Source organism: Pygocentrus nattereri, chromosome 27 (assembly GCF_015220715.1).
Source record: "Pygocentrus nattereri isolate fPygNat1 chromosome 27, fPygNat1.pri, whole genome shotgun sequence".
In the NCBI taxonomy this organism is placed as follows: domain Eukaryota; kingdom Metazoa; phylum Chordata; class Actinopteri; order Characiformes; family Serrasalmidae; genus Pygocentrus; species Pygocentrus nattereri.
The window spans coordinates 2,903,395-2,917,259 of NC_051237.1; the positions used below are offsets into that span (position 1 = coordinate 2,903,395).

The 13,865-nt window shown below is 36.5% G+C and overlaps 1 protein-coding gene across 6 annotated transcripts in view; it reads right to left on the reverse strand.

Annotated features, from left to right (window-relative positions):
• adgrb2 (adhesion G protein-coupled receptor B2) overlaps positions 1–13,865 on the reverse strand; it is a 437,226-nt gene that overhangs the window by 12,591 nt on the left and 410,770 nt on the right. For all 6 annotated transcript variants that reach the window (XM_037535324.1, XM_037535323.1, XM_037535321.1 and 3 more), the window contains 2 exons: positions 7,319–7,354; positions 4,382–4,495 (listed from right to left, as the gene is read on the reverse strand). In XM_037535324.1, coding sequence (XP_037391221.1) covers positions 4,382–4,495; positions 7,319–7,354 — 150 coding nt within the window. The remainder of the gene's footprint in view (positions 1–4,381; positions 4,496–7,318; positions 7,355–13,865) is intronic.

Genomic DNA, 13,865 nt, shown 5'->3' on the forward strand with positions numbered 1-13,865 from the left:
TGTCGTGGTGGAGGTGGAGGAGGGACCTGTGAAATGGGCTGGACCATTAGAGGGGTCAAAGAGTGATGCTGCATTTCAGGGAATGTTCAGAATGTTGTGAGTTCAGTTTCAGAGCTATTTAGAGTCTTATCAAAGTACAAGGAAGAACCAAAGTTTACCTTTAACAGCGTAACATTTTACAGAAGAATCATGATCAAGAAATACATAATACTCTCATATATTCACTGCCTCATTCAGAAACATACTACACACAGTACCACTCAAAAGTTCAGGCACACCTGACTGAATGTGTTTTCATATCCATAATCTTCAGCTGTTTTATCATAAAGCTTGGGCTTAAAATGCTTACAATTTGTCCTACAATAAACGTCCTCTTAAATTCAGCAGCCCAGTCAAAGTGCCCTTTCAACAGGTAGCGTTCAGTAACAACAAGGTCTCAACATATGTGTTAGAGTTTTAATCAGGCAGACTTTGGATGGAACCCAACTTGACCAAAACCACATTTTCATGTTTTGAGTCTGAAATTGACCAGAGAATAATATAAATCTGTCCAACACTGGCCTGAACCAACCCATCATCACCCAAAGTGCAGAATAAAACCTGACAGAACATCATCACAGCACAAGAAAATAAAATTCTATTTAAATTATATGCTACAACAAAAAATCAACTGTACAATTTTTATTCTGCTTTAACAAAACTATTAGTTAAATAATGCTTTTTGAACAGCATCTCAAATGTTACGTCTGTTCATTACATTGTGCTCATGCTGTGCAGAGCTGATATAGTGAGATGTTAGCTTTAATTGTTTAATTCTTACATTTCATTTCTGCACAGAGAGCATGTTCCACTGCAGAGCCCTGCTGGTGACATCCTGTATAAACAACAATAATGTGCTTAGTAAAGCATGGGAACATGATAATAAAACCGTGGCCATGACTTAGTAAGGCCTGGGAATGAAATCCTAATGCATGGCCACAACCTAATAAGGCATGGGCACAAGATTCTAATGCATGGCCATGACTTGGTAAGGTGCAGGAATGAGATCCTAATGAGTGGCCTTGACTACGTAAGGCGTGATCTCATTCCCATGCCTTACTAAGTTGTGGCCACGACTTACTTATCTCATTCCATGACTTGCAAAGTCATTGTAAGTCCCCACATTAGGATCTAGATTCCACACGTTAATAAGGACTAGCCATGCGTAATTTTTATTTATATGGGATATCACCAGCAGGGCTCCATATTCCACAGAACATACAGAATATAGAACCTACAAAATTTGGGAACAAACAAATTAAATGTCCTTTTGGCTGCGCTACACAGTACTTTTCTGAACTGATTTATGGTTTATGTTCTGTTTTTTCACAAATACGTTAAAAGTGAGAGACATGCTGTGAAACCCAAATATGAAATTGAGCCCAACCCAAGGCTGACACATCTGAGAAATGACATTTCAATCTGACTGAATCTGGCATGTGTAGTCGAGTCCTGTTTGCACAAATATTTCAAGCTCTAAACTGTATCTTCTACAGTTGGAAGAGCAACCCAGGTGGATCCTCATGAAGCTAGGTCACTGTGTATTTCCATATGGGTTACCTCATTAATTTGTCTTAACTACTACTCTAAATGTAGAAAATAAAGAAAAATAATGATAAAACAGTAACAGTCCTAAAAATGGAAAAATAAATGACCCTTAATGAGCAGGTGTGTCCAAACTTTTATCTGGTACTGTGCTTGCATAATCAATAAATGCCTTACTGTTGGTTATAGCTTTTAGGAATTACAGTGATATCACACTACAGAAGAATAGTTCTTTATCAGAGAATTACACTGAGTTAATACATGCATTCAGAAAGAAAGATTAGAACTTTTTAGCTCTTTTCTACTCTTAACCTGGTGACTTGAGGATGAGATCAAAATCACTGGCTGTCACAAGGCTTAGGCTCTGTGTTATTACAGTTATTACCAGTGCATAATCTCCATTCTTCACACTCTCTCAGACACCATTATCACTGTAATTATTGCATTGTCAGAGTTAACTCTGGGAGAGATTACAGAATCTGCTAGATGACTCTCTGAAAGCAGCGTTGACTTCATCTCCCCCCATTAGGAATCAAAAAGCAAAGTTAATACCATTATGATTCATGTGTGTGATCAAAATCGCTCTGAGTGTTTGAATAGCGGGAATGTACAATTCTTTGATGACTATCCTGAGGTGCGCAGTCCAGCCATCCTCCAAACATTTAAAGGCGGAATGAAGGTTAATAGCCTGGAACGGGCCATGAGACAGGGAGCAGACACCATGGCCCAAATTAAATGTGAGTGAACATGTGGCAAGTGCCTCTGGAGAATACACTCCATCAGAAAGGGCTAAGCTGCGAGTAGGTGATTCAGCCGAGGAGACGGCGTTTGTTTTTAAATCTTAATGATGAAAACCCTCTGGATACTGAGTGTGGAAGCGTGCAAGGCTCCTTCCTCTGCTGCTAATAGACCATAAAAGATTCAGCAGCCACAGTAACAGGAAGAAGCACTGAACTCTTTCCAGGGACAGCAGAGAGCTAAGGAATGTCCTTGAGAAAAGTTCATAGGCATGGGATTGAATCTGATTCAGAAGTTAGCACCGCTCCACATAACATAAATATAATTTAGCTGAGGGGAAAGACTGTGAGGAGAGTGAGGCTGGAAAGTGCCCCTCCAAAATCAGGTATATATAATATTTCAGACATTATGGTGATGATGTGGCTTGGCCTGGTATGGAATGTATTAATGATCTTTGTCAGGCAGTCAACAGTTAGACTGATACTGACAGACAGAGGTCAGGGCAAAACTGCATTTGTTTTCATAAATGCCTGATTCTTTGTTCTACACTACTTGGTTGAACAAAACAGAGAAAAAGTAGAGAAGAAATTGAGAAATTTAGTTTGTGAAGTAGCTTAGTTGGTCTTGAGTTTCTATCCTATCCATAGTCATTTTTACCTGCAGTATTGTGCAAAAATCTTAGGCAGCCAAGGAAATAACTCCTTATTTGAGCAGTAAAGTGTGTTTTGACATAAAAATATGTTTATACATCACAGAAGAAAAATAATGTGTTGTCAAAGTTAACGTGGTAATGTCACAATAATGCAACATATAATTAACATCACTCTATTTTTAGTGCTGTTCATATGTAAAGAGCTTCATTCCAAAACACTGTATATCTGTTTGTAACGATTTTAAAAATAACACGTTTGTGAAAAAACAATTGCTAATGTATAAAGGAAAACTCATTTTACTGCTCCAGTAAAGGTGGTATTAATGATAATGGCATCGACATTTCTTATATGCATAAAGTTCACACCCAACATATATCATGAAAAAAAAATGTAATTCCTGAAAGTGGTCCACAATGCATTTTGCAGCCCTTCACACTATAGCGCTCTCATTCAAATACAGCATTTAAATGGCAAGTTTCATTGATGGCTCTCTTGATAAAGACAATGTTATTTCCAGTTACTGCTATGCAGTGAATTTGTTTATCCCTGAAGTACATCAAGTCTGAAAAAAACATTTACAAGCAAAATTCCCTCTGATTTTTATCAGATATACCAGTTATATCAGCAATGTTGGCACTGAAGACTCCTTCAGCAGACTGAAATGGATAAACATGTTTGGGTTCATTTCAATAATTCAACAAGGTTACAGAAATATAGAAAGTTATACATACATTCTAATGAAGCTTTGGGGTAAAACTTGAGAAAATAGGACAAATGCAATTAAATGTGCTGCTGATGGAATTTAAGAAATCTGTGCAACTGCAGCAGTCATGTTTTACAACGTTTATTTATTCCAGGGCTATTCATCTATTAAAATATTTAATCGCATTATTTTTCAGTATTTCTGCTAAAATTTGATGAAGGATTGATTAGATAAACTAGCTATTAGGACTGGATTTGAAAATGCTTAAGCTAACACAGAATAATGATGTTTTGTAATAAGGTATCTTTAAACAAATGTTTACAGCTCAGATTAATAGCTTTATATATTTTCTCAGACGTCTGAAACTTTTGCACAATACCGTGTCATGCATGTGAAAACATAATTTTCAATGCCTTAAATGCACTGAAGTGTCAAAGCGCAGTGGAATAATTTAGTATTCCAAGTGCAAACTAAAGTGTATTATAGTTTAGAGATTTCAAATTGTGAACCATGCGTACATTCACACTTGTGAAGGGCGGAAAGGGTTAAATCACTGTGTTAAGATGTGAAGCCATCGATATGAGAAAGTGGTGCCTTGAGGTAATATTTCATAATTTTCAGACGTGCTGCTACAAGTGCAGTAAGACTAACTTCAAAGAAGGGTCATCTCCCCATTCCCCCGAGGCCTGGTTAAGAGTCTTACCTTGAATGTGGACATGGCAGGGTCCCTGTTATACCTATCTATGGTGTGGAACTTGGTGGAGTGGTTGAGTTCATGGTAGAGCTCTGAGTGTCTTTTGCGAGTGTGCATCACTTTCTGGAAGGAAGGTAAAAAAAAAAACAAAAAAACAAAAAACAAAAATAAACAGAATAAAAAAGGGAAGGGGGCACAGAGGGGGTGGTGGACAGACAGACCGGGTGGCCAGAAGAGGAGAAGATGAGTAGCCAGCATAGATTTTGCCACCCATTAAATGATCCCTCTGGGTTTTTGAGGCTCCATAGCACTGGCAGTTTAAATGGCAATGAAAGCAGGGACACAGCAGGGTCTCTCTGGTCAGCGGCATTCTCTACATGGGGGCACTTAGTCCCCCCCACGCCCTGATTTAATTGGAGGTGGGTTTAGAGCTTGGGTGGTCTAACAGATACAGCTGCTTCCCCAAGAAGGTCAGAACACAGAACTCACTCTGACCTGGGCCAACTCACACTGAGAATACCAGCTCCAATTAGGCCTGCCACTGTACAAGCACCATGCCCTCTCACCAGTCACTCATCACCGAGTGCCATGACGGCCACATTGGCACATGTTCTATGTGGCCAAATTACTAAGCTATTTTGTCTTTTGGAGGGGACTTTGCAGGCAGCAGTATACCATGCAGCGCTGACCAGAATAGAAGAACGTATGAAGCTCTAAAAGCAACTGGTTAGTAACATACCTTCACTTGAGAGGATGCTCCATAATGGAAAGCAAATCTCCAGTCAGTGTTACAGAAAATGTGGCTTTGAATATTTGGGTTTAGAATTGGGGTGAGCCCCATGGCCAAAAATGTAATGGTAAAACTTCTTATGGATCCTGCATTCTTAATGAATTATAAATATATTTGTTATACGTCATGTCCATACAAAATACCTTATAATGCCTAGCATAAGCCTGTATAATTGCTCCTACTTAGTTACATGAATGTTATGAAGGTGTCTGCGTTAGTGTGTCCAGCAGTCTGCGCACCAATCTTCAGTGTCAATGGGTGAATTAGTAGTGTTTACGATCAGTTATAAGTTAACTAGTGTTTAGAACCACTGATTGTTGAAACTGTGTTAGAAGGCTCAGGAAGGCTTTTCTGTTTCAGAGTAATTAAAAAACGCATGCGTCTGGAGCCACATGTTGCCAACCCGTGTTAGGCCATAACAGTTTTTAAATTAAATTTAGTTGCTTAAACACCTTTTAAATAGATTTTAGTTTTAAAAAAAATAACTTCTTATGAAGTACTTACTATAAGCGCTCTTAACTTGAAGACATTTTGGTATCGTTTTCTTGAACCTGGCTACATAACATTGACATAACCATGCCATAAATATGTCATTGAATATATCATATGCTGTCACAAGTTGCAGTCGTATGTACTAATCTGGGAATTCCAAATGGAATGTTTTATTCATTTTGTATCATCTGCCGTCTACAGAGGACAAACGTCTGCACATTTTAATGCACAATTACAGTTTATTTGTTGAATTTAACATATTTGGAAAAAAAAATAAACATATAAAATGTGTCCTGTGCAAATGCCATATTCAAATGTGTTACCTGTGGAGAATGTGTCAGCCCCTTAAAATCCCAGACTTATTACATACCAAAAGTTATTATTCAGAAACTACACTTAACACACAGGATTTGAATGCGAACTCAGCTATTCTTAGGTTACAGATGTGTGTAATAAAACTTGAGGCCTGCTGGCAGGCCCTGGCGATGTAAGGGATACGTTGGTATCACTTAGAAAATCAACAGAACATGTAATTTGACAAAAGGTGTTCATGCCTTTGCATATGACTGTCATAATGTTTGACGTCATAATGACAAACTAGAGGACACAGGAAAAAATTAGCCTGTGATATAAGCTGTCATGACATCAAGCATAATGGAATTTGCCATTATGATATCAGTAATAGTAACATAACACTGCTATTTTACTGAATAATATCTGTCTACAACGCATCACAGTATATGACATCTGCCATAACATCTTTATGGCATTGTTATGTCAGTGTTATATAGCAGGGTTCAAGTAAAGTGTTATGGACATGCACAGTACATACAATATGTATTACAATACTTATTTTTGGAGGATTTGATAAATTGGAACAAACAATGCAGTGGCATATTTAAAATGCTATCAAAACTATGCATACAATTTTTCTAACATTTTGCTGTGCATCACTGCATCCAGTTAAACATGAACAATTATGCTCTTTTGGACTTGGAATCTTCTAACCCATGGTTTTACAAAAACTATGTCACTTGGGAGCCTGAGGTAAATCTCTATTCAATGAAACATGTTGTCGGTCTACATTAAGTCAAAGGTGCTCAATCTTGGTCCTGGAGATCTCCCACCCTGGAGAGTTCAGAATCAACACACATGGCTTTTAATGTTCATATCACTATATCAACCAGCTTTAGTTTAGAGCCATTTGATTGGTGCATAAATAACTTGCAGGGAAGTCTGACATCAATGTAAACATGATATTGACTGGAGGTTTGCTGGATTCCAGAGTTTGGTCATTCTCCAGGCTTCAAATATGCATACTCTTCCACTCTTCACACGCTGACCCACTTCACTCAAACAACTCAGTGTTTCTACAGCCTCAACTTTGAGACCCCTCCACAATCCAAACATTTGTACCTTTTTGTCACATGGAAAGAATGTTCTGTTGACAAGCAGGAAAGAGGAAATTCAATAGTCAAGGCTGATGAAACACTGAACAACTCTACCATGAATCGGGTGACTACTAATCTGAATGTCAAATGCAAGGGATACAAGCACCAAAGCAGCAATGTCACTGGGTCCTCTAGGCATCAGTCAAACCCTTAGCTAAAAGCACACAGAAGCACAAACACTGGGCCGGGGAGAAAAGGGGTGCGGGATCTTACCTCGAAGTCCAGTTCAGAGTACCGTACTCTTTTCCTCTGGGGGAGGGGGGAGTGGAGAGAAGACAAGATCAATCATAGCAGTTCATCGTCAAAGAATGTCTGAAAATGCCCATCCAAGCTGCACTGCTGGCCACCACATAACTGAGGGTATGCCTACTGTGCTTTGGGGACTGAATGCTGCTATTTCACTTGGTGGTCCCAAAATAAGCTCCCACAACTCCTATATAAAACCCTACAACTACACAAGTAGTTTGCAGGGCAAGTCAGCATCTAAGGAAATTCTACAATACTTTTTTTTTCTTTCTATACACAGTCTGTGACATTAACTTAATTAAATTATAAAAATTTATTTAATCTCCTGAGTTGTCCTCCAATTGGGTCTCAAAAAACACTAGAAAAACACAATTACTCAGGTAAAAACAACATTCATTAATTCAAGTGATATTATCATCGTATTCTGTTTTTATTTATGTTTTACACAACGTCCCAACTTCATTGGAATTGGGGTTGTAACTAGGAGAACTCAGATGAATCAAGGCAGACAATTTGCTGCTTAAACTCTTAAATAGACCCACATGTAAATTCATCTCAAGCTATATGATTTAAATATTAGTTTCATAGTTACTAAATAGCAATAATAATAGAGTAGTTACTGAATAATTACTATGGCTATAATGATGCACTAAGCTTACAATTTGAGTCAATTAGATTTTTGATGCTAGATTTCAATTCCAAAAATATTTTGATCACAGTTTGAATTTGATCACTATTAGGGCTGAATATCACACTTAAGTGACACTTAAGGAAAACATATTTGCATTACTAAAACTATTATTATTAAGATGCTGTTATGCAAATGATTGCTTGTGAGACTCTCATCTAAACTCACATCTTGTTAGTGTATAATTGGCAATATTTTATTCTTATATTTATTAAGTAGCATCAGTTGACTTCTGGACTTTACTGCTCTATAGTTTAATAAGTCACTGAAAATATTAAATGTGTTCCATTCTGTCTAAAGTTTTAGGTAAAAATGAAAACTGATTTTTTTGGTAACTTTGTGGTCACTTTCAGTTACAAATTAGAAGCTAAAAAGCAAAAAGTTTTCAATAAGACAGTTTGCACATTATACTTTAATGTAAAGATAATTTAATGGCTTTTTGGTAGCCAAAAAAAATTGAGTTTAGAATTTATGGTTCAACCTATTTTAACTACAAAATGAACTCTTCAATCTTTTTTGCAGTCAAAATATCCTGAATATGTATAGAATTTCTGATGCAAACTGACTTAATGAAAAACTGTTTAGCACTTTTTAGCTTATACACGCATACGATTTAGATGGTAATTCACGCTCCATAATTTGCGTAACACTGCTTTATTGCACATTATTACAACTAATAATGTAATTATTATTATTATTGTTGTTATTATTATTATTTCATGTAACAGACCTAATAAAGGTCATACTGCATATTGTATACACCATTTAGAAGTGTCTAAATTGGGCTTTACTTAACAAAGCATAAGATATTAATAAATCCCAATATGTGTACCTTAAAATAAAGCACTACCCAAAATTCAATACTATTTTGGTGCTGACTAAATTACTAAAATGTATTACCTAAGCAGTCAGTTCTTAGCAGGTGTGAGCCAATAAGCATGCTTGTTCCAAAATCTAAGCTGGTGATTGGCTGTCTAAATTGCATTCTGTAAGTTTGCTCCCACGTCTTCATTAGTTTAAAATCCATTACAGTACATAAAATACCCACTTTCAGCACCTCACACTTATTTCTGGTTTAAGCTATATCCGCCTGCTGGGAGCGCGACATATGATGTTGAATGTGAAGTTGTGACCGTTGGTGTTTAAATAATGCAACTGCACTTAATTAACAGAACACAGCTCCTGCTGATTTCTCTCATCTATGAGATGCATTGTCATATATGTTCATTGCAATGTGCGTAACACTGCATGGTTACACCACTAAGCCCACAGTTTGTCTCTGTAAAGCCAGTAACTGTGTTGAAATTTTATTTTCAAATACTGTTTGTGAATAAGGCGAGATGTTCAACTGGGGCCAACTGGGGATCATGTTCAGAATAAGCTCACATATGAAAGTATTTGCCTGGGTAATCGAGGGAATAAAGTCCAAACACACTTATCTTACAGCCAGGGCACTACCTACGTGGACAAGCAGTTAAACTCTCTCCTGTATTTATAGTTGTCAACACATTTCAAACAGAGTGCAGTGCTTTAACGTGAGCCGAGGCACTGAGGAAACTGTAGAAATAATAATTCTAACCTCTGACAGGAAGCAAGGATGGAGAGGTGTTTCAAAGCAGCACAGAAGCAGACACTCTAGTTATGACAGTAGCTGTTCACCACTTCATCAGCTGACCTTAATAGCAACGTACAGTTTGCTGTCTCTGTTATACTGTACTATGTGTCATTTGATGACACCAAGCACTGGAATGTTGGTTGACAGACACGGTTAGTGATAAAACACAAAAGACCTTGAAGCCACAGTTGGGTGAAAAATCTAATGTACAGTTTTCCACTCACTTCAAATGTAGCTGATCAGCCATGACGTGTTCTGTATGCGATGTTTGCCTCTGGAGCTATGAGGCTAATGTAGCTGACATCGGAAGCATACAACCCACAAATTATCACTCTGCAAACTGTATTATAATTATATTGCTGAAGTGTATTATTAAGGATTGTTCACAGTGGTTGGTGATAGGAACCAGGTGACTCTAAATTACATCATATAAACTTATTACATGAAATGGTTTAGCATATGTGACCTGATGCCTGAGACATTGTGTCATAAACAGAGTTTTAGCCTTAAATGTCTTTTTGAAAATTTGTTCATGGTGGAGAGACCCATGTAGGAGGTTCTAAGGCAAAATAATACCAAAAGAAAATGATTTTATTTGGATGTTCCACTATTTTACCATTATCAACATTACATATTCTGTAAGTTTCTCTACAGTGCACCATTCCAAACCACTCTGAATGACTTTATCACAAACTTTGAAAAACTGGTGGAGTTCCCCTTCAACGTCATTTTAATGGGAATTTGATTCAAAGTGCACAGCTCAATTTAGATGGAAAATAACTATTAAATTATTATAAACTATTAAATTTAATGCAGCAAAGGCATTAAATATCTACTCCCTCAGTCCTCCCACACATACTAATGTCTTCAAATAGCACCTCATACACAACATCCAGAAAACATATGCATTTGTATGATAAGACTATACATTTTCTCTAATTCTCTAACTCCGTAAATTCAACACGTTAGTGTCTTCCCACTACACACAACTGCAATTATTTAAGCTGACCACGTTTTACCATTAGATGGTTTCCGTATTATAATCAATTATATTATAATCATATAATTATGCTGCAAAATGTAAAATGGATGTGTTATCATCAATTAGGCTGTAAATAAGACAAATACATGGGTGTTATGAAAGCAACAAAAGTTTTAACTTTTGACTGATGTTTTACCACAATTAGAAAAAAAAAACAGTAAGTAAAGATTATTAATTTCAGCTCAAGCTTTCTTTGGCATCAGTTGGGAACTATTAATTATCGACAGGTAGGAAGCAAGATAGATAATCAGCCAGTCTGACCACAGTAAGGCTTTTACACACCAAGCCAGATTCATCCATGCAATTTAATGACAGTAAATTATTTTGAACATGTGGCAACTGACAGTATTTACAATCTGAAACTGTTTTATTTGTTTGTAGTTAATCTTTTTATTTAATTTATTATCAGCTTTTATTTCTTAGCTGCTGTCAAGGTACAGTTTTATATCTTCTATTGCTTTATGTATTTCATTAACTATGCTTTTTATTTATTTCATCCTTATTTGGTCTCTCACAAGTTATTTCATTGCTGCTATTATGGTAATTGTTGCTTTTTTAACATTTGATATGTTTCTACCATCTAATTTTTCCCCAAAGTTTTCTGCTTTTGGCTTGGCTACATTATGAGAGTCTCCCACAATGTACAATGTTTTAAATTAAGGCTTATTGATTGGTTGATAGTTTGCATGCCAAATGCAATTTTTGAGATGGCGAATATATGACATGACATCATTCAGCCATTGTTTGATTTTTTGATATCATTAATGATAAGAACTCGTTGACCAATCACGGTCATCTCTGGTGTTGGCATGGCAACACCCAAGATGATGGAGCAGCTGTGTTCCAGCAAACAGAACTTTTCCACAAATACTAAAAAGATCAGAATCTCCAAAAGCAGCTTGAACAGGCTTCAAACTGGACTACAGACATCTGAGTTATAGCCTGTGTGGAAGCACTCAGCAAAGCAATGAATCGCTTCATGCTATCAAACTTTTCCAAAATGGACAGTAGCCCAGTTTCACCATTTGTTCATTCTATGACGAGCAATGAGATCTTTTTGGCATTTCAAGACATTCAGCCTGTTTGTTTTGTGCTTGCTGAAAAAACAAAATCCGTTCAAATTGAGTTACGGAGATCCAGGTTATAAGTGAAATAGTTAATACAGTTTAAGCCCCTCAAAGAGGCAGAGGGAGTCCCTGTTTTACTGTACAATTACACAGTTTGCTCAGTTTGCATTGTGTCCAGCATGTATAGTTTTGATGCAAAAAAATGTCATATTTTGCATGTTGCATGTTTTGTCATGTTGAGTTCAGAGTGTAAACAGCCTTTAGGCTTCTAACTTTACCATCTGCATACAATGTCCAAACAATTAAACAAGGAAAATTAAATGGTCAAATCCAATTATTTTATGGGAATTAAGATCATCAGCTAAAATTTGTTCATTCATTAATTTAATAATTGTTACAGACTTACAGAGAATAGCATCTCCATCCTCTAGACTTGTCGACACATGCATTCACATGACAACACATGCATTTATCCAGTTCACCTAGCATTCAGCCTCTACACACAACCTCTCAGACAGAGCACAGACAGAGCTTCTGCAAAAAACTGAGAGGCAGTGTGTGGAGGGTGAATCTACGTATTCTATACCTTCATTTTTCAGCAGAACATGGTGAGGCTTCCACCTGGTTCGAGTCCTGAACTGGGGTAAAAGGGTGGAAGTGGGATGTTTTGAGACATGTGCTAGACCACCTAACTCCCAGTCCCAGTGCTCTACTTCTTCTATGTAACTCTGCACTTATGATGGTGTAAGAAGGAATTATGCAGACTTTGTTCCAAAATTTCTGCATAACTCAATTGTTGAGATGTAAACAAAGATCATTCTGAGTGGTCTGATGTGAAATGTTGCACTGTAGATAAAATCATCAACTCAACTTTTCTTTACAGTGGTGATGATGGGATGCTTTAGAACACACTGCATTTAGCCATCTGTCACTTTTGTACTGCAAAATTACATTTTAGCCCAAAAGCTTATCTCACAACCTTTGTCAAACAGTGCCTCAGGAAGCATATTCATAACTGAATATAGCTTTTGAGGTAGCTTTTATAGGCATTAAACGCTTCAGACATCTGATTTCCATCACCACCACTTCAAACAAAATGACTCAGTAAGTTTCTTATAAACGGAGGACTCCACATCAAACAGCTCTCGACGACTTTGCTGTAAACAATGACATTTGTTTACACCTCAATTGCATTATGTTAAATTATATATATATATATATATATATATATATATATATATATATATATACACACACACACTACTGTGCGAAAGTCTTAGGCACCCAAGACACATTTTCAAAATCTATTTATTTGTGTAGTGTGTTTATTTGCTGAGAAAAGTGTTAATATTTAAATAAACAAAATGTATAGAATATTAATAACACACACACACACACACACACACACACACACACATACATATATATATATATATATATATATATATATATGTAAAATAAATAGTGATTTTATGTTAGTGTGGCTGCAAATAAATATCAGTGCTTCAGTAAATTGAGCTCATGATGTAATTGCTGATATTAACAAGTCTCTGTGGCGGCTGTGAAGGTGTCAAGGAAAAATATGGACCCAAGAAATTCTTGTTACTTTTTATTGTTTTTATGTTTATTTGAATTATGAATACGACTTTATTCTGATGTATATTGTGATAAACTCACTGCTGAGGTAAATTGTTTACAAATTTGTTTAGATGCCTAAAACTTTCGCACAGTACTGTATATAAATTTCCCTTTAATGTAGGAAGACCTTAATAAAATTTAGCACGATACACAGAGTTCTTTTAGAGTGAAAGAGTTACGTTAAACATACTGTATGGAATTTATTTGCTTAGTAATGCTTTACTCTAGGGCAGTGTCCATAAGGCTACATGAAACATACATAAGCCCTTTATGACAGCTAGCATCAACCTACATAGAAATTATAAACACATTTAAATAGGTGTCATTTGTCAAGATTGCATTATGCCAACTTTGATGTCAAGCTGACATAACATCTATTGATTTTTTCCTGACATAGTGTCACTTACTGGGGTGAAATGATGAGTGGTTCCCAACCCCAACTCATGGGCTCCTAGACGGTATAT